This window comes from Dreissena polymorpha, chromosome 1, assembly GCF_020536995.1.
Source record: "Dreissena polymorpha isolate Duluth1 chromosome 1, UMN_Dpol_1.0, whole genome shotgun sequence".
Lineage (NCBI taxonomy): Eukaryota > Metazoa > Mollusca > Bivalvia > Myida > Dreissenidae > Dreissena > Dreissena polymorpha.
Window position 1 is genome coordinate 150,587,925 of NC_068355.1, and position 19,559 is coordinate 150,607,483.

Consider the following 19,559-nt stretch of genomic DNA (forward strand, 5'->3'; position numbering starts at 1 on the left):
CTCTGCTAGACGGACAACGGGTGTCATACCCGAGGCTACCAAATTTTGGGTTTGTACAATGCTTCTATCTTATGTCTGAGTGTGTTTATTCAGAATTTTCCATATTTCATTATTAACCAATGGTGAACATGCCATTTCACAATTCTCAGGAACAGAGTACTTGGAAATTAAAGAATCTATTTCACACTGTGTTGTGCAAGCAACATTTATTACTTTCGCCAAAGATGGTGATATTGGTTTGCCCTTATCTGGGGTTTTAAGACGGGGCAATTCCCAAGTCTCACATTCAGCCTCATCATCATCAAATAGTGCACTTGACATGTCAATGTTAGTACGTTTTCTTTGTTTTGTTACATCATCAGTGTCAGAAATCTGATCTGCATCTACTTTGATTGTCATTCTTGGCAAATTTTCGAGAGAAGTGCCAAACACAGATGAAATGTCATCATCATCAGCATATTGTGGTTCTGTACTAGGAATACCAAGTAACTCTCTAAGACTCTTTATGTCATTTTCTGATAGTTTAGACAAATCCAATGCAGGTGTCTGCTTATTACTACCTACTTGTGAAACTGAAAGTTCATTGTTATTTTTATCTGAACCAGATTGCTTCTTTTTTGTTACTTTCGAAGTATTACTTTTACTTGTTTTGTCTTTAGAATTACTTTTGTCTTTAGAATTGAAGTGGCCTTTTCTTTTGCATTTAGTTTTTCATTGAAAGTTTCTTCATCAGAGAAACCATAAAACGAGCCCTCCGACTCGTCTGGATGCAACAAGACTTCGTCTCGTTCAGAGCCCATTTTCCAACTTAAAAAGTCAATAAATAGGCAAAAGCACTATAACACTTAGATACAAAATGTAATAGTACAAATAATTATATAAATTAAAATAGATGGATTTATTCAAGGCTTTTTTTTTGTAAATATTAGGAGGGGGGGAGGGCAGGCTATTTATTAGGGAAAAGACTGTGTGTATATTTTCCCAGTCATTTAAATCATAATTGTATTGATGATCTTGTTAATAAATTTATGTGCAAATGGTAACAAATATTTTTTAACTACAAAGCTATAGATGTTCTAGTGCTTTTTAAAAACCATTGGTGACTTTATAATCACAGGGGAGGTAATCATGTAACAAAAACGATGGTGACGTCCATGCCGAGACAGGTATTTTTCGCTGTTCGATACAGTTTATTACTTGTTTAGATTGTTTTAATGCCCCTCACTTTCCAGCCATATCAGCAAGTAAGTGAATAGCTATTATTTCTTATTAATATTTGCTCTTTATCTTTACTAATTGCTGCAATTTTTATGTCCCCCACCACTATAGTGGGGGACATATTGTTTTTGCCCTGTCTGTTGGTTGGTTTGTGTGTTTGTTTGTGCAAACTTCAACATTTGCAATAACTTTTGCAATATTGAAGATAGCAACTTCATATTTGGCATGCATGTGTATCTTATAGAGCTGCACATTTTGAGTGGTGAAAGGTCAAGGTCATCCTTCAATGTCAAAGGTTAAATTTATGGGTCAAAATCGCTAATTTAATGTACACTTTTGCAGTATTGAAAATAGCAGCTTGATATTTGGCATGCATGTGCATCTCATGGAGCTGCACATTGTGAGTGGTGAAAGGTCAAGTACATCATTCAAGGTCAAAGGTCAAATATATGGGGATAAAGTGTTTCACAAACACATCGCTTGTTCTTTGGGAGTTTTAATTTTGTGACCCGCTTAGAAAATTTCTCAACAAGTTAGCCCATTTTAGTCGGAATACGTTTTCATTCAAATCGCCCCGATATCAGAGTATTAACAAAAATCTTGGTTCAAGCGAAACATTTATTTGTCATAAATGCAAATATAACACACACAGAGACGTTAATGGTGCTAGAAATATTTTGCAAAAATCATTGTGCATGTTTCCATTTGAAAATCAACAACAATAATAACTGATTGCTTCGAGACGTTGCGTATGCTTAGTCCGGGGCAATTTTCTGCCGAATAAAATGGGTTAAGTTGAGCTACATAACTTATATTAATTCGATATAAACGCGTATCAATTTCTTGCCAATATGGCTGGAAAATTGACAACATTTTAACAATAAATAAAATTAATGAAGGGAATATAAAGCTGCAAAAATACCTGTATTGGCTGGACATTTTAATCTTGTTTGTCAGGTGATTACCCCCTCTGTAATCCTATGGTTTGTCTTTCTTTCCATAATATTTCCAATTTTTTACCACAATTTGGGAAGGCATTGTCTACTAAAGCATAAAATCATGCGATTTAACTTTGAAGCCGCTTTAATACAAAAATAATTATTGTACTGAAAAAATGTCAGGTGTGAATGGCAACCAAATACTGTTACCTATACAACATTTATAAAACTTAAAATGTGAATTAAAAAATATTCAAAATGAGTTGTTATAATCCTCTGCCATAGGCGGAGGGATATTGTTTTGGCATTGTCCGTCCGTCTTTCCGTCCGTTTGGAACTTTTGTGTCCAGAGCCATATCTTGGAAGTGCTTTTGCGGATTTCATTGAAACTTGGTATGAGTATAAATATGGATAAGAGGATGATACACGCACAATGGCATTGTATACCATCTTTTAATAAGAGAGTTATGGCCCTTTGTATCTTGAAAAAATGCTTTTTTTGTGTCCGGAGCCATATCTTGGAAGTGCTTTGGCGGATTTCATAGATACTTGGTATGAGTATTTATATGGATAAGAGGATATTGCATGCCAAATGTCAATGTATGCCATTGGATGATAACGGAGTTATGGCCCTTTGTATCTTGAAAAAAAGCTTTTTTGTGTGTCCAGAGCAATATCTTGGAAGTGCTTTGACGTATTTCATGGAAACTTGGTAGGAGTATATATATATGGATAAGAGGATGATGCACGTTGGTGTTGTCCATCCGTCCAGACAACTTTTTTTGTCCAGAAGTATATATATTGGCCGGGAATATCAATTCAACGAATTTGCTTGTTAGAAATAGTATTTTGGATATAAACATAAGGATATTGAACATCAATTAAATTTTCTTATCAAAAGTACATGTAAACAATACATATACGTGCATAAGTTTTATGATTTATTAACTTGTATCATGGTATATTTATAATATGGCTAAAGGAATTGACATACTAATAAGAAAGGCCTTCAAGGATTATCATCATTGTTAGAATGATAATTTGTTGGCTTGTGTGTTGTGTTTTGACCAGTTATAGTGCAGACAATATTTATCCCCCGCCAAAGGCGGAGGGATACTGTTTTGGCGTTGTCTGTCCGTCCGTCCGTCTTTCCGTCCCTCCGGCACTTTTGTGTCCGGAGCCATATCTTGGAAGAGCTTTGGCGGATTTCATTAATACTTGGTATGAGTATATAAATGGATAAGAGGATGATGCCTGCCAAATGGCATTGTAAACCATCTGTTAATAACGGAGTTATGGCCCTTTGTATCTTGAAAAAATGCTTTTTTTGTGTCCGGAGCCATATCTTGGAAGAGCTTTGGGGGATTTCATTGAAACTTGGTATGAGTATATATATATGGATAAGAGCATGATGCACGCCAAATGGCATTGTACGCCATCGGATAATAATGGAGTTATGGCCCTTTGTATCTTGAAAAAATGCTTTTTTGAGTGTCAAATATAACACTTTTGTGTCCAGAAGCATATTGGTGGGGGGATATAAATTCCATGAATTTGCTTGTTAACCTCAGTATTTGCATGATCGCTTGACTGAGTATGCATTGTGTACACATTCAATGTCAAACAGCAGTTCTTGAGTAGTTGAATTGCTCTTTAACAGTAGTTCTTGGGAAGATGAATCTTTCTCGAACAGTGGTTCTTGAGAAGTTAAATTGGTCTCAAACAGCAGTTCTTGAGAAGTTGAATTGCTCTTGAACAGCAGTTCTTGAGGAGTTAAATTGCTGTCAAACAGCAGTTCTTGAGAAATTGAATTGCTCTCGAACAGCAGTTCTTGAGAAATTGAATTGCTCTCAAACAACAGTTCTTTAAAAGTTGAATTGGTCTCGAACAGTAGTTCTTGAGAAGTTGAATTGCTCTTAAACAGCAGTTCTTGAGAAATTAAATTGCTGTCAAACAGCAGTTCTTGAGAAGTTTAATCTCTCTCCAACAGCAGTTCTTGAAAAGTTGAATTGATCTCGAACAGCAGTTCTTGAGAAGTTGAATTGCTCTCAAACAGCAGGTCTTGAGAAGTTAAATCTCTCTCAAACAGCAGTTCTTGAGAAGTTAAATCTCTTGAACAGCAGTTTTTGACAAGTTGAATTGCTGTCAAACACCAGTTCTTGAGAAGTTAAATTGCTCTTGAACAGCAGTTCTTGAGAAGTTGAATTGCTATCAAACAGCAGATCTTGAGAAGTTAAATCTCTTTCAAACAGCAGTTCTTGAGAAATTAAATCTCTCTTGAACAGCAGTTTTTGACAAGTTGAATTGCTGTCAAACAGCAGTTCTTGAGAAGTTGAATTGCTCTCAAACAGCTGTTCTTGAGAAGTTGAATTGCTCTCAAACAACAGTTCTTGAGAAGTTGAATTGTTCTCAAACAGTAGTTCTTGAGAAGTTAAATTGCTGTTAAACAGCAGTTCTTGACAAGTTGAATTGCTTTCGAACAGCAGTTCTTGACAAGTTAAATTGCTCTCAAACAGAAGTTCTTGAGAAGTTGAATTGCTTTCAAACAGCAGTTCTTGAGAAGTTACAAATGTAAATCTCTATTGAACAGCATTTCTTGAGAAGTTAAATCTCTCTTGAACAGAAGTTCTTGAGAAGTTGCATTGCTCGAAAAAAGCAGTTGTTTAGAAGTTTAATTGCTCTCAAGCAGCGGTTCTTGAGAAGTTAAATTTCTCTTAAATAGCAGTTCTTTAAATCCATGAACTTCTTTACTAATGCTTCCAAAGTTTTTAATTGCTGAAAATGTTACACAGTAGGATACAGTTTAAACATTTGCCAATCACACTTTATTTAAGCAGAATCTTGTTTGAACTTATTTACACTCTACAATAAACTCAATTACTGTATCTAGTAATTAAGCTTGTTAAGTTGGAATGTGGCTGCTGAATAGTGATATTAGACATTTGGAAGTGGTCCAATTAAGTAATTAACAATGAAATGAAACTGACCCCTCATACTTTTGACTGTGAACTGTAAAGTAAATACAATTGTTCTAGCTGTATGCATATCCAGGTCAGCTGTGCTGTGGTATACATGTACAAGTCCAATTATATCAGTGTTAGATCATTATAGAAATATAAGATACAAACAAGTGGATATATGTATTAAGTAAGCAAACAGTTTGAATTCTATTTAATCATGTGTTTATTGTATATCATTTAATGATTAAAGAACATTATTAATACAGTTTACTTGAATAACAAGAAATATATACATGTATGATAAATTACTAGTAAATAATTTACAACTATCAATTGAAATAATTCTATGAATAATTCTATATGAGTGAAAGAATGCCTTGATGTGCATTTTATAATCTTAACATATCAACTCAAGCTCACTGAAAATTGACATAATGGACATTTGAAATTGGCTGACTCCAAAACAACATTTAAAAGCAAGCTCAAAATCTACCTATTTGAGCGATTTCATAAAACTTAGATGCAGTTATGTAACTTGCAAGCTCACTAGAGGATATCTGAATATGTGTATATAGGACTTTCTGTGAAGCGCAATAGAATATTTATAGTTTTTGCGCTATACAAGTGTATTTGTATTTGTATAAACATAAACACTGATATGCATATATCTTTTTTTCAGAAAAATTAACAAGATTTTAAAAATCAGAGAAACAAATAAAAGTTTGAATTTATTGTCATGTAAAATAAAAAATATTATTACTATGTGTTTACATTTTTTACCTTAAAGCAACAATGAATATGTTATTCTCAACAAGTTTTCTCAATTTTCATGTACATTTTAAGTGTGTACATTATTTATTTCTCTTTTTGCAACATACTAAACTTTCTCTTATAGCCACACACATTATTTGACATAGTAAATTTAAGTATAAATAAAGAAACATATTTTATCAATTCCAATTAGAATATATCTGGTGATTACAAGGTAGAAATCCATTTTTTGCGCTTTAAAACTTAAAAATGATTGCCTTTGTCGAAATTGACTTATACATGTACGTCTAGAAATCCTTCTCTTGGTTTTAAAAGCGGTACCGTTTGAAAATTAATAAATTACTTGCTATAAACTAGGCTATACTATAGCCTATAGATTTAATTTTATCTATGCCAATGAGAATATATCTGGTGGTTACAAGGTAGAAATCCGTCCTTCTTGCGCTTTAAAACTTAAAAATAATCGCTTTTGTCGAAATGAATGGACATATACGTCTAGAAATCCTACTTTCAGTTTTAAAAGTGGTACCGTTTGAAACATAATAAATTACTTGCTAACTAGGCTATAGATTTAATGACAATTTTGCACGCTTTCAAATTGCATCTTTATGTATTGATTAACATGTATTTCATTTTAAAGTCAGAGGCAAGGTGTGTGGCTTTAATTGAATCACCTCTGGATGTATGTTTGTTTTTCAGAGAGGAAAGTATGGTAGATGTGTGGAGAGCAGGGAGCAGTAATATGCCAAGACTGTAAGAAGTACACATCTTTTTGACACAGTATTTCAGAGAGGAATGTATGGTAGATGTGAGGAGAGCAGGGAGCAGTAATATGCCAAGACTGTAAGAAGTACACGTCTTTTTGATACATCTAGCTAATGAAAAAATGTAGGTTTGTTTACATCAGTGGAGATCTTTATACTAACAATAAAATGGAGCCAAACGATTGATTTACAAGACAGTAAAAAAGTTGTAGTAAATTTATATTTGTAAACCTTGATAAAGCCCATTTAGGCGAAATATTGGAATAAAAAGAGTGTTTTTACCATGAAAATAAAATGGAGATCAGATCATGGACTGCAAAAATATCATAAAATTCCAGTTACAACAATATGATATTCAACATGAAAACACCAGACAATTTAAATTCGCCAACTGCTTAAATAATATTGAATGTGAAAATACCAGACGTTTGTGAGTGGCAAAATGCTTGAAGGATATTAAAGGTGCAAACACCAGACATATTGCAGGGGCCAAATGCTTTGCACTGTCTGAAAACCTGCCAGGGAAGTGACCAAATTTACACTTTTGACATCGGTTTTCAAGTGTTGCATGTTACAATGTACTTGGGTATAGTTTGGTGTTTACTCTGTGAATGTTGCCGGAATTCCTCCAACATTTTGTGAATGTAATTAATTACATAATTACTCCAGTATATATATCATGAGAGATTGTGAGGCAAGTTCTTGCCAATTTAAGCCACTATGATACATGTAGTTTGTAGTAAAATAAGATTGAGGGAGAATTGATTTGTACCAAACATCAAAAATAAATAATAACAATGATGGTGCTGATGGAATTCAATTGCTCTTGAACTATCCACACAACTCTTGCAGTACAAAGCGCATAATTATATGTGTGTAATTATTGGGCAGAAGCATCATAGTAAAGTTACTAATTTCAGTTTGTATATGCTCAATGGTTGCTTTAAAGGTAAATGGTCAAGTGTTAAAGGTCAAGTGTTAAGTCAAAAGGTCAAGGTTGAAGATGTTGGTGAAGGAGTACAGGATTTCCCTCCCGATGAGTGTGGAGGAGTACCGAATAGCACAGCTATACATGATACAGGTATGAATTTATAATTTTTATGCCCCCCACCACAATAGTGGGCGACATATTGTTTTTGCACTGTCTGTTGGTTTGTTTGTTAGTGTGTTTGCGTCAAACTTTAACATTTGCCATATCTTTTGCAATATTGAAGATAGCAACTTTATATTTGGCATTCATGTGTATCTCATGGAACTGCACATTTTGAGTGGTGAAAGGTCAAGGTCATCTTTCAAGGTCATCTTTCAAGGTCAAATATATAGGTAAAAGTCGCTTATTTAATGTACCTTTTTGCAACATTGAAGATAGCAACTTGATATTTGGCATGCATGTGTATCTCATGGTGCTGCACATTTTGAGTGGTGAAAGGTGAAGGTCAAGGTCATCCTTCAAGGTCAAAGGTCAAATATATGGGGACATAGTGTATCACAAAGACATCTTGTTTTAAATTTTGTTTGCTGAACCCTCAATATGTACATGTTATGCGGCAACTCCCTGCTTTACCCAGCTCAGGACTAATAGTATAAAATCGCACAATAATTCTTCAGAAAAGCAGATTTAACACAAAACAATGAACACAAAATATTATCAGTTATTTTATCTGTAAAATAATGCTTTCTCTTAAAGTATTTGTCTAGCTCCCTTGCAGTTGGCTTGATTTAGCTGTCACGATTTGTTTAGTGTTTGTGAGTATAACAGTCTTTCCATGGAAGCTAGTCAAGACAATGACTTCATTCATCATGCAGTATTAGACTCACTTCCCATAAAAGTTGGCCATATGCATCATTTAAGAACCGTTTCCAAAGCTCAAATGTCAAGTTCACATTTAGGGTCAGAGGTCAAATTTAGGTATAATACAGATTGTCCAAACTGTAACATTTATTGTGCAAATGGAAGCATATGTCAAGTTCACATTTAGGGGTCAGAGGTCAAATTTGGGTATAATACAGATTGCCCAAACTGTAAAATTCATTGTGCTAATGGTGGCATAAACCCTTAGAAAAGTAGAGTTATGGAGTTAAGTCTTCACTGGACCTTTTGTTCACTTGAAGAAAAAAAGTCGTGAGGAGAGTCATGGAGCAGGTAGTGGGGTGGAGATCATCGAGAATCAGCCGTACACAGATGGACCAGGCGGCAGCGGCCAGTACACCTACAAGATATACCACATAGGCAGCCACCTCCCAGGTTAGATATGGCCTGAGTTTGATATGTAAGAACTAGGGATGACATGGAATACCTATATCGGTATTCAGATATTCGCAAATCCATTAATTCGAATATTCGCATAAAACGGCTGAATTGATTTAGGCGAATTATTTCAGAAAAGAGTGAAACTTGTTCTGTGTTAACTTCCATTGTTTTGTAAGTTATATCCGCTTGCTGAATACGAGGCTGCTTATTAACGTTGCTATAGAATAATTGTATCGCTGTCAGCTGATACTATGACCGATACTGTAATCGGGCACAAATAGAAGGAAAAACGTCATGTCTTAGAATTTTATTTGAAATGTTAAAGTAACGATAGCATGTACGTTTATATAAAGAAACATATCAATAAGGCATGCAAAGTACACCAATATTCCAGAACAAATATATGGAAAAACATCATGTCATAGAATTTTATTTTTATTTGAAATTTTTAAATAACGATATCATGTACGTTTATAAAAAGAAACTTATCAATAAGTCATGCACAGTACATCACAAAGACTTTCAGTGGTGACAGCGCCTTTTTAATTGCATTGCGCAATTTGAGTAATTCACACATTTCAATAGCTGTTCATACTGTGACCACAGAAACTTAATTGTTATTCGCCAGTCAATTGAAGCTGTTAATTGGCACCCCATTGACAATCAACAGTTCATGGCCTTTCTTAGAGTGTGTACACTGCAACACCGATATATCGTGGACCAGTATATCCCGCTGTCCAATATATCGCGCTTTAGCTATGGCTCCCAAAAATCCGACCAGCATAATCACTAAATGACATGTTTTAATCTGAGAATTCGCTAACTTCAGCAAAAAAACGGTTCTAGCTAGTATAAACACCCTATATTTTGCGGCTTACTATGGCACGCAGTGAAGCGTGAAAAACAGTCGATAAGTGACAGTATTGTTTACACACGGCTGGGATTGTTTTTAACACTTAAGAAATAAACAATTAGTGTCATTGCAAAGGTAATAATGGCAGTTTACTGGTACATAAATCGTTAAATTTCGTTACTGGTCATGAATTTCTTTGTCCCGATAAAAAGCGCGGGAAAATTGGCGTGGGTGTATTTATTTGTAAATAAACATTTCGTAGCGGGTACAACATTGATATAATTAATTTTCCATTAAAAGTTTCGTTGTAAATTTCAACAAGTACCGTGTTATCTCGGGAAATATGTAGCATTGACATTTCCTCTTAATAAAATATAATTTTAACATGCTGTGTCATTACCGTTACACTGTTTCAGTTCCTTCATTTGGACTATTTATATTGGTAAATTTGAATCTATGCACAATTGACGGCAAGAAATCTTCTTTTTAGCTGGTTCGCGAGCGATCGTACATGAAAATAAAAAATATAATTTACATTTTGTTTTTTATGATAAATACAGATACGTATGTAGTTCTGAAAATGTTTATTGTAGAATCGGTTTGCAATTATTACTATACAAATATGTAGCAGCGCGGTATATTAAATGAAAACATTGGGGAAATTTGACAGGTTAACTGCAATACAATTTAGTTAGAAATTTCTCGAGTTATATCGCGCGCCGAATATATCGCGCTCGCGATCTTTGGATCCCACCAACCGCGATATATCGGCGTTGCAGTGTATATTATTGCATTGCGAAATCAACGCTGATACGGGCCGCGCTATCAAGTTGGCACAAAGAACGTCACATCAAACATGTTAATTCCAAGTGATTTCTGGTGCCAGTTAGTAAGGCTCATTGGGTCATTGTTGACCTGAAATAGCTTGAAGTCACCCGGGGGTGACTAGAAGCCTATTCATGTAACCCTTTGGGTGACTTCAAGCCGATTCTAGTTACCCGGTCGGCTTGAAGTCACCCCAGGGTGACATGATTCAGCTGCAATACGCAATGCTCATTGGTAGAGCTGCAACGATTCACCAACAGCTCGATTCGATTTCGATTTCAGACAGTCTGATACCGATTGTTTCAATTCAAATCATCTTTCAACCTAGTTTTATCATAAATTCACTCTTCTGCCTCAAAATAAACATTTCTGTTCAAATGTGTTGCATACCAAGATATGTTGGGCATTTGTGTGTTTGTAAGATATAGTTTGGTTGGTTCAACAGTGTTTTAATGTTGAAAGAGGGTTAAACTAATATTTGTATTAAATATTTAGCAAGAAACTGCCAATTTTCTGACAAAATATGTCAATATTTCAATAAAACACATAAAAAAGAATAGCAAATTAGGAACTCAATATTAATATCAATAAACTTCTGACTCAAAGATTGTGTTGACTACACAATGATAAAATAAATAAATAAATAAAAATAAGGCTGGCGACTTAAGTAGTTGCACTGGTGCTACCTCCTGCTAAATCAACGTTATGCTTGCGTTTGACATGTTGCATTAGATTAGTGGTTGAGCCGGACTGAGGGTACGCCATGTCCGTGAAGCACAGTTTACACGAAGCTTTAACGGGAGGGCTACCATCCCGAAACCCAATATACTGCAACACTTTTGATTTTAGCTTCTTAGACGCATCTGATAATTTCAATTTGTCAGCCACACTTTTTTCGGCCATTTTGACGCTTTTTCAGAAAGTAGACCGTACCGCGCTTATTGATTGGATGACTAAAGTAATAAGTAACCAACCAATTGCGTGCGTTGTAATTACCGGTAAAGATAAAACTATACCTTCCTGTATCAAATAGTCAGAGTACAGCGCGCTTTAGGTATCTAAGTCTATATGTTAAAGAATTGAATCGAATTTGGTAGGGTTAGTATCCTAATCGAATCGACACATTTAAAACCAATTTTCAATGCATCAGATCGAATCGTTGCAGCTCTACTCATTGGGTCATTGTCAACCTAAAATGGCGTCACATCAAACATGTTAATTCCAAGTGATTTCAGGTACGAGTTAGTAAGGCTCATTGGGTCATTGTTGACCTGAAATAGCTTGAAGTCACCCGGGGGTGACTAGAAGCCGATTAATGTCATCCCGGGATGACTTCAAGCCGATTCTAGTAACCCAGTCAGCTTGAAGTCAACACAGGACATGAATGGGATTGAAGTCACCATAGGGTGACATGAATCAGCTTCTAGTCACCCCCGGGTGACTTCAAGCCATTTCAGGTCGACAATGACCCAATGAGCGTTAGTAAGCGGCTCGCAGGTCATTAAATATTTGGTCAATTACGTTTGGGGAAAAAAAATGCGAATATGCGAATTTCAATTCTGTTATTCGAATACCGACCATTCAATCGAATATTCAAATAATTTTGTCCACCCTATTAAGAACAATCCTTAACCCTTTACCACTCAGATAAGTATTTTGACGCATTTGTGGAAAGTTTTGATTCGTTTAAAAACAAACAATAAATCAAATTTGTTAATTTCACATCCTTCAGAATATCTGATGAGTTGGCTTAAAAAAGTGAAGCAGATACATTATACTGGCACTTACTGTATTGTTAGTGTTTTAAGGTGAAGGGAATTCTCCATGACAATATTCTGTTCCATCAATTCAACTACTAGTATAAAAATTGGCTTTATTTTGTTATCTTGAAGTCTCTGAGAGTGCATAAAGAATTTAAATACACATTTTTATCCATAGTTTTTTTATATCACTTTCACATATAATTAGTTGAAATATTTAATACATTATTTTATTATTTAAAAGCACTTTTGTACATATAAGCAAATATTTTATTAAATTGAATGCTTTTTGTGTGAAATGTGACAATATGTTTTTAATAAGTGACAAACTTAGCTCATAGCATTTAACATCATGCTATAAGTGTAAATGAATCAAATTTAACATATAATTAGTGGGGATACACTAATGTTGAAAGATAACCCCATCAACTTAACCAATATATTAAGTGCTTTACCGTTTTAACGGATGCTTTTAGCCGATAGCATTCTAATGCAGGAGGCGTATAATGATTGTTATGACCATCCAAGATTAATAAAGTAAATTCTACAGTTTTGTTTACTACTAAAGTACCTTGCTTTAACTCTTTGATACCCACAAATGTTTATTGTTAAGATTGCACCACTCAGCTCTTGTGTCTCAGAAGTACATTTAATGTTATATGTATGAGCCTGTTTCTGGGAAAACTGGGCTAAATGCATTTGTATAGCATCATCCCAGATGAGCCTGTGCAGTCTGCACAGACTAATGAGGGACAACACCTTACTCTTAACTGAAATTTTGCCCAAAGGCCCAGTCTCACTATGATGCCGGCTGAGCCCCGTTGCGTGATCCGGCATCTACCGGGATGAACCGGGACTCTACTGGGATGAACCAGAGCTCAACTAAGATGAACTGGGACAAATAGAGGAACTACAGGGGCTCCACTGGGAAAGTATTAAAATGTTTAATACCTCCGTAAGTCACCTGAAAGGACTGGCAACGACCGGCGTGGCACCGGAACAACCGGGATGGCACCGGGAACAACTGGGACGGCACTATAGCTCCACCAGAGCCATACAGACCCTGGCAGAGCTACGACAACGCCCCGGTGGAGCCATGGTGAATGCCGGCAGAGTCCCGGTATAACAACGGTACATAAGAAAACCGGCACTCTGCCGGGACGCCACCGGCATTCACCTGGGCTCCGCCGAGGCATTACCGGCGACGACCAGGGTTAACGCGGAGGTGTTGCTGTAGCTCTGCCGGGGTCTGATGCGGGTATAGCCCCGGTGAGTGCTGGGGGAGTTATGGTATACCGGGGCACTACTGGGACGCTGCCGGCTTTCACCGGGGCATTACCGGTAACAACCGGGGCTCTGCTGGGGCTTCACCGGAATAAACCGTAGCCAGTCCGGGGTTGACAGTGACTCTGCCGGGCTGTTTACCGGCTTCAACCAGGACGGCACCGGGAAATAGTGTGACCGCGTTAAACAATTTCTACGAATCATCCCGATTCTCGCCGGTAGACCGTCGTTAGCAAAACGGGATGGACCAGGGCTCTACCGGCAACAGTGAGACTTGGGCTTAAAGGCTGTTTGTCATTTAAAAAAATTAGGCTTTGCAGAAATGGTTGTCCCTGATTTTCTGTGATTAGAATGTGCGGACTGCACAGACTCATCTGGAACAACACTTTATGCACATGTATTGCAAGTTTACCCAGACAGGGCTCCTTTTCTTCCCAGGCTGGTTTCGCGCCATTCTTCCCAAGTCTGCTCTGCGTGTAGAGGAGGAGGCGTGGAATGCGTACCCTTACACAAAGACGCGCTACAAGTGCCCCTTTGTGGAGAAGTTTGTGCTCGAGGTGGAGACCCGCTACCTCAATGATGGCGGAGAGAAGGACAATCTATTTGGGCTAAAATCTTCAGAGCTGAAGGAAAGAACTGTTGGTGAGTTAAGACGTTGATTTAAGTGACCATTTGATGTAAGGAAACATGTCAGATGTGAATTTCTATAAAAGTCCTGTTTTACTAGTATTTACTTACAGTAGGCTTTATTAGGAATCATTTTTAGCAATATTTACATGTTTTTAAGTATGGAAAAGACATCGAAACAAAAAGCCAGAGACTTATAGAGTTCAATGACTATAAGGAAAATCTATACATTTCCCCTATGAAACTTTGTGATAACAGGCACTTACGTTTTTTTTATGCCCCCTTTCGAAGAAAAGGGGGTATATAACTTTCGCACTGTTCGTCTGTAAGTCTGTCAGTCAGTCTGTCTGTCACACTTTTTGTGTCCGTTCTCTATTTCAAAAACTTTTCATCCGATCTTTAACAAACTTGGTCAGAAGTTGTATCTAGACAATATCTAGGTCAAGTTCGAATATGGGTCATGCGGGGTCAAAAACTAGGTCACGGGGTCACTTAGTGCATTTCAAGAATTTAGCATCGTAAAATGCTCATAACTACTATCAAAGCGTTTATAGGGGGCATTTGTCATCCTATGGTGACAGCTCTTGTTTGCTCTACAAAGGAAATTACTGCAATTACTATAAGTTTTCGGACACTTAAATATTTAATATTTTTGTGTCCAAAAATGTTGATTGAAAAATATTCAAAATACAGTTATCTTAAAATTACAGGACAAAAAATACAGGTGTTAGAATATTTAGAGACACTTTAAAAGTATTGCATCGGAGACTAGGTACGGATTTACAATTTGTATAGCATGAATTGTTTCAAAAAATTATATCATGTGCTTGTAAAATACAATGCAGTTAAATATAAATTACTTTTATGTATGTTTCACTTTAAGCTGTTGGGTAAAACCATTGTCTATTACCGGTATACATAGTGTTTTACCCAATTACGCAAATGTAATCGTCCATTGCCTTAAAGCATTCGACTGCCAGGTTTTATGACCTTAATCAGGCTATAAAACAGATGATTGATGTGTCACCTGATACGTGCAGCAGTCCAGAATTCTGTTAAAAGAGCATTGTTAAATCAACTGTCTGAAAATGTCATTAATTATGGATGAAAACCTGTAAGTCCCAAAAATTAACAGTCACAAATAAAAATTTGGCTAAAAACGGGGGTTTCGAAAAATTTGGCTAAAAACGGGGGTTTCAAAAATTTAGAGTGTCCGAAAATTTAGAGTAATTGCGGTAGTCTATTCCCAACAGTTTCAATATCCTCTCCCCCTTTACAAATGCCAAATTTACTGCTAAAAGCTGAATGTGTTAATTGATAACACTGAGAAAAATATTTGCACGATACATATACATGTAAAAAAAAAATCTGCACATTGTTAACAAATTCATACAGGTATGATAAAATACATCTCTCAATTATAGCACAATGTGAATGGCTTGACAGCATAATACGAAACTTTTTCCCCATACTAGTTTCATAGATATTATATTATTGCAATTCACATCTATACCTTCAGACTACATAGACATTGTTAAAGACACCATATCGAGCAGCGACTACAGACGAGAGGAAGATCCCAAAATCTATCAGTCAAATACGACCCAACGTGGTCCCCTTCAAGACAACTGGCGTGAGGAATACGCAAAGGCAGCAAGAACCGACCCAAATAAAAAGATCATGACTGCTTATAAGTTGTGCAGAGTTGAATTCAGATACTGGGGGATGCAAAACAAAATTGAAAGGTTTATACATGACATAGGTATGTGAACATGGCTTTTTTTGTTTGAAAAAAACAACAACATATTTCAGGTACTTTGATAACAGACCTATTTAAAAGAGTTGTTTATTACATATTTGTATTCTTCATGTGTAGCTGATTTACACGTATACTGCATGAAGACTTTACATTTATGTAAAATCATTAAACATTTCCATATGTATTCACGTGTTTTTATAACTAATGTTTGTCTGTATACTAGTTTGTATACAGGACTGTGATTTCTATTGGAAGAGATTTCTAAAGTTTTTTCAAAATGTAATATACTCAAAGGAATTTTCTCAGGCTTTTTCTGCAAGCTTCCATAGCAACCAATTCGCCAGAAACTAAGTGTAATAATCAATGATTATGTTGTGGAAAATTGACATTTTTAAATGTCAGCAAGGAAAATTGTGACGCCAAATGAAGAGATATTGATGATTATTCCATCAATACTGGCAGCATTGGATAATATTTCTAGTCCAGAAATTAACAACATTTTTAAAGATTATTATATTGTACTTTAGGGTGTTTTTCATTCTTATGTAAATATGAATCAATTTTCATTTTTCTTACTGTGGTACTCTTATCAGCAAGGGTTTTAATACTTTGCATGCTGGGAAATTTGTCGTCTGCTAAAATGTCGTCTGCTGAATTTCTAAAATAAGCATTTTCTTCAATTTTTTTCACAGAATACTATCAGAATAGCAAACAGTTTGGATCCTGCAGATGAGACGCCACGTTCTGTGGCGTCTCATCTGGATCCAAACTATTTGCAAAGGCCTACAAAATTTGGTTCCAGCACTGAAAGAGTTTAATACCATTATTGGAGTGCATGGAGAGTGCTTTTGTAGTTATAAATCTGCCTTCTTGATGCACTTTTTATGAACTTGAGCTTGTGCCAATTATTAGTAGTTCTATTTAACAACGTTTAGAAATTGATTAAATGTTAACAGACGCATCATATTCAATCCTGTTGGGTATACCCTTTCCCACTCAGAGGCAAAGTGAAAATGGCTATGTGCAAACAGCATAAAATCATAACAGCCTGCGAGTAACTCACAGTCTGTTCAGGTTTTATGCTGTTTTCTGCTCATCAGTATCAAAGGGTTTGAAATGAAGCCTTTAAAACTTGAGCTAGTAAGAAAGGTCTTTAATTAAATTTAACTTGAAAGGGACCAAAAAAAACGTCCAAATACATGTATGTATCTTAGTGGTAAAGGGTTAATATTTAACAATGGAAGCCCTACACTCTACTGATAATTGATGTTAGAAAATCTTCAGTATGAATAATACCATAATATAATTGTGTTTGTCACATATGTCTGTTTCCAAGTGACTTCTTCCTTATAAAAAAAGATATAGTTAGGGTTTTTCACTAGTATTAAGCATACACATGATACAACACTGATACTCCCATTGCCTGACATCTTTTAAGTCTCCACAAATGATTTTTATAACAAAAATATTTAAATTTGGAAATTTGTGTTGTTTTGTACACAATTTAAAGATTAACTCATTTATGCTAAGCGTCTAGAAAAAAGGCCTTGGCAAACAGCGTAGACCCAGATGAGATGCCACATGATGCGGCGTCTCATCAGGGTCTGCGCTGTTTGCTTAAAGGAATTTCTGTGAGAAATATTCTAAATATAGAAATAAATATATTAGACATCCCTAATTTTTGAAATAAATTGATCCAATTTAGAAGGATGGGAGAGTCCACTAGGCATAAATGGGCTAATGACAATTTGGTCTAGATGACATGTTTGGAAATATTGAGTATGGGTTCTTTAATGCTAATCCCTCTTAATGACTTTATTGGTATGTTAGCAATTTTAGGATTTAAGCCTTTTGAAATGTTTTCAATAATAATAAACAAATACAAATTTATGCCCCCAAGGGCCTAACATTTTCCCTCAGGGTTACATTTATATGGAGTCAAAGCATTCTGTTGCATTCTTTTATATATTTCACTTAAAAAAAAGCTCAATGATTGGATTTTGTAGGTCATCATGCAAACATATTTTTGAAAAAAATAAATTTACACTTAGCATGTATTCACACTGAGAGGACACTCAATTGAGTGCATTTAGGTCGCCATGGTGTAATGGATATGGCGTCCGCCTAGGGACCGGGAGGTCACGGGTTTGATCCCCACTGTGGGAGCGTTCTTCAGATTTCCCCCCATAGACACCAAGTACTGGTTCTAGGCCCAGGAAACAGTCTTGAGAGCGTTTCAATAAGCCTATGGCTTTCGATGCAAATGAGCTTAAATAAATATGTTTAAACTTAACTTAAACTAATTGAGTGCATTGAAAACAAAATAAAGCATTAAATAGGCAGGTAAGATTGCTTATTACTTTCAACATAAAGGGGAAGGGGGCAACTTCATAAGGGTTTAGGTGCAATTATTATGGAATATCCAATATTTCTATCACCCCTGGCTGCCTACTTACAGGTCTGCGGAAGACCATGTTGCGTGCCCATAGGCAGGCCTGGTGCTGGCAGGACGAGTACTATGGTCTCAAACTGGAGGACATACGGAGGCTCGAACTTGAGACTCAGCTAGCATTACAGGAGAAAATGGCTGGAATCAACGACAATGATGAATTTATTGACCCGACAAAACAAGATCATAAGACTAGTGATCATACAAAGAGTGTCAATATAACGAGTGTGCAAGAGGACAATGCCAATGCTGCTGCCTCACCTACTGTGTCAGTGCCCGTGTCTAAACAGTTTGATCATGTAAAATCACAGACACTCTCAGGCAGACAGAGCCCTTCTCCGTCGCAGGCTACTATACATTCAAGCAAATCCAAAACGAAACAAATGTCAAGGTCCAAGTCATCTCTAGGTATGGTTTGATTTGTGTTGTACTCTTAAATGTCTTGTACTTTCTTGAAATTCATATTTATCTATAATTTTTTTAACATTTCTGCAATATTCACAGTATGAAACTTTTTGTATGTTACTGGCATTTCATGCACTTATAGCAAAAATATGAGTCAGACATGGTGATTGCTCTGCCAGAACTATTTGATTGTATATATTTAACTAAACTGCAAAATGTTTTAGTCAAAGGGTGCAAAGGTGTTATGACAAAAAAGTTATATTACAAAATATCAAGGTATGAATTATTATATAAATACCGTAATAACTATAAGTTTTCGGACACTCTAAGTTTTCGGACACCCTCCTTTGTAGCAAAAATAATTATTTTTCGTGACTCTTAAGTTTTCAGACATACAGGTTTTTTGTCCATAATGTCTCTTAATTTACAGACAGTATATTTTACCATGTTTTTCTACAGACTTCGGCCCTGTTTTTCGCTTATCTTGTGACACTTCAATCATGGATTTTCTACAAAGGGATTAAGGTCATAAAACCTTGCAGATTCATGCCTGAGGGCAATGGAGCATTACATTCGCGTAATTGGTTAAATAACCATGTATACTGGTAAAAAATTATGGATATACCAAACAGCATTTGAAACAGTGTCGACCAATTAAGGAAGTAGGATGTTTTCTCATTTTACGTTTTTGTTCT

The 19,559-nt window shown here is 35.9% G+C and overlaps 1 protein-coding gene across 4 annotated transcripts in view; it reads left to right on the forward strand.

Annotated features, from left to right (window-relative positions):
- Positions 1-19,559, forward strand: part of LOC127855790 (protein retinal degeneration B-like) — an 83,582-nt gene that overhangs the window by 13,367 nt on the left and 50,656 nt on the right. For 3 of the 4 annotated variants that reach the window (XM_052391604.1, XM_052391624.1, XM_052391615.1), the window contains exons 1-6: positions 5,137-5,303; positions 6,587-7,732; positions 8,764-8,896; positions 14,063-14,266; positions 15,771-16,013; positions 18,469-18,867. In XM_052391604.1, the coding sequence (XP_052247564.1) occupies positions 7,655-7,732; positions 8,764-8,896; positions 14,063-14,266; positions 15,771-16,013; positions 18,469-18,867 (1,057 nt within the window). In that variant the 5' untranslated portion in view covers positions 5,137-5,303; positions 6,587-7,654. Of the gene's footprint in view, positions 1-5,136; positions 5,304-6,586; positions 7,733-8,763; positions 8,897-14,062; positions 14,267-15,770; positions 16,014-18,468; positions 18,868-19,559 lie in introns of those variants that run through there. The other variant, XM_052391609.1, reaches the window with a different exon arrangement.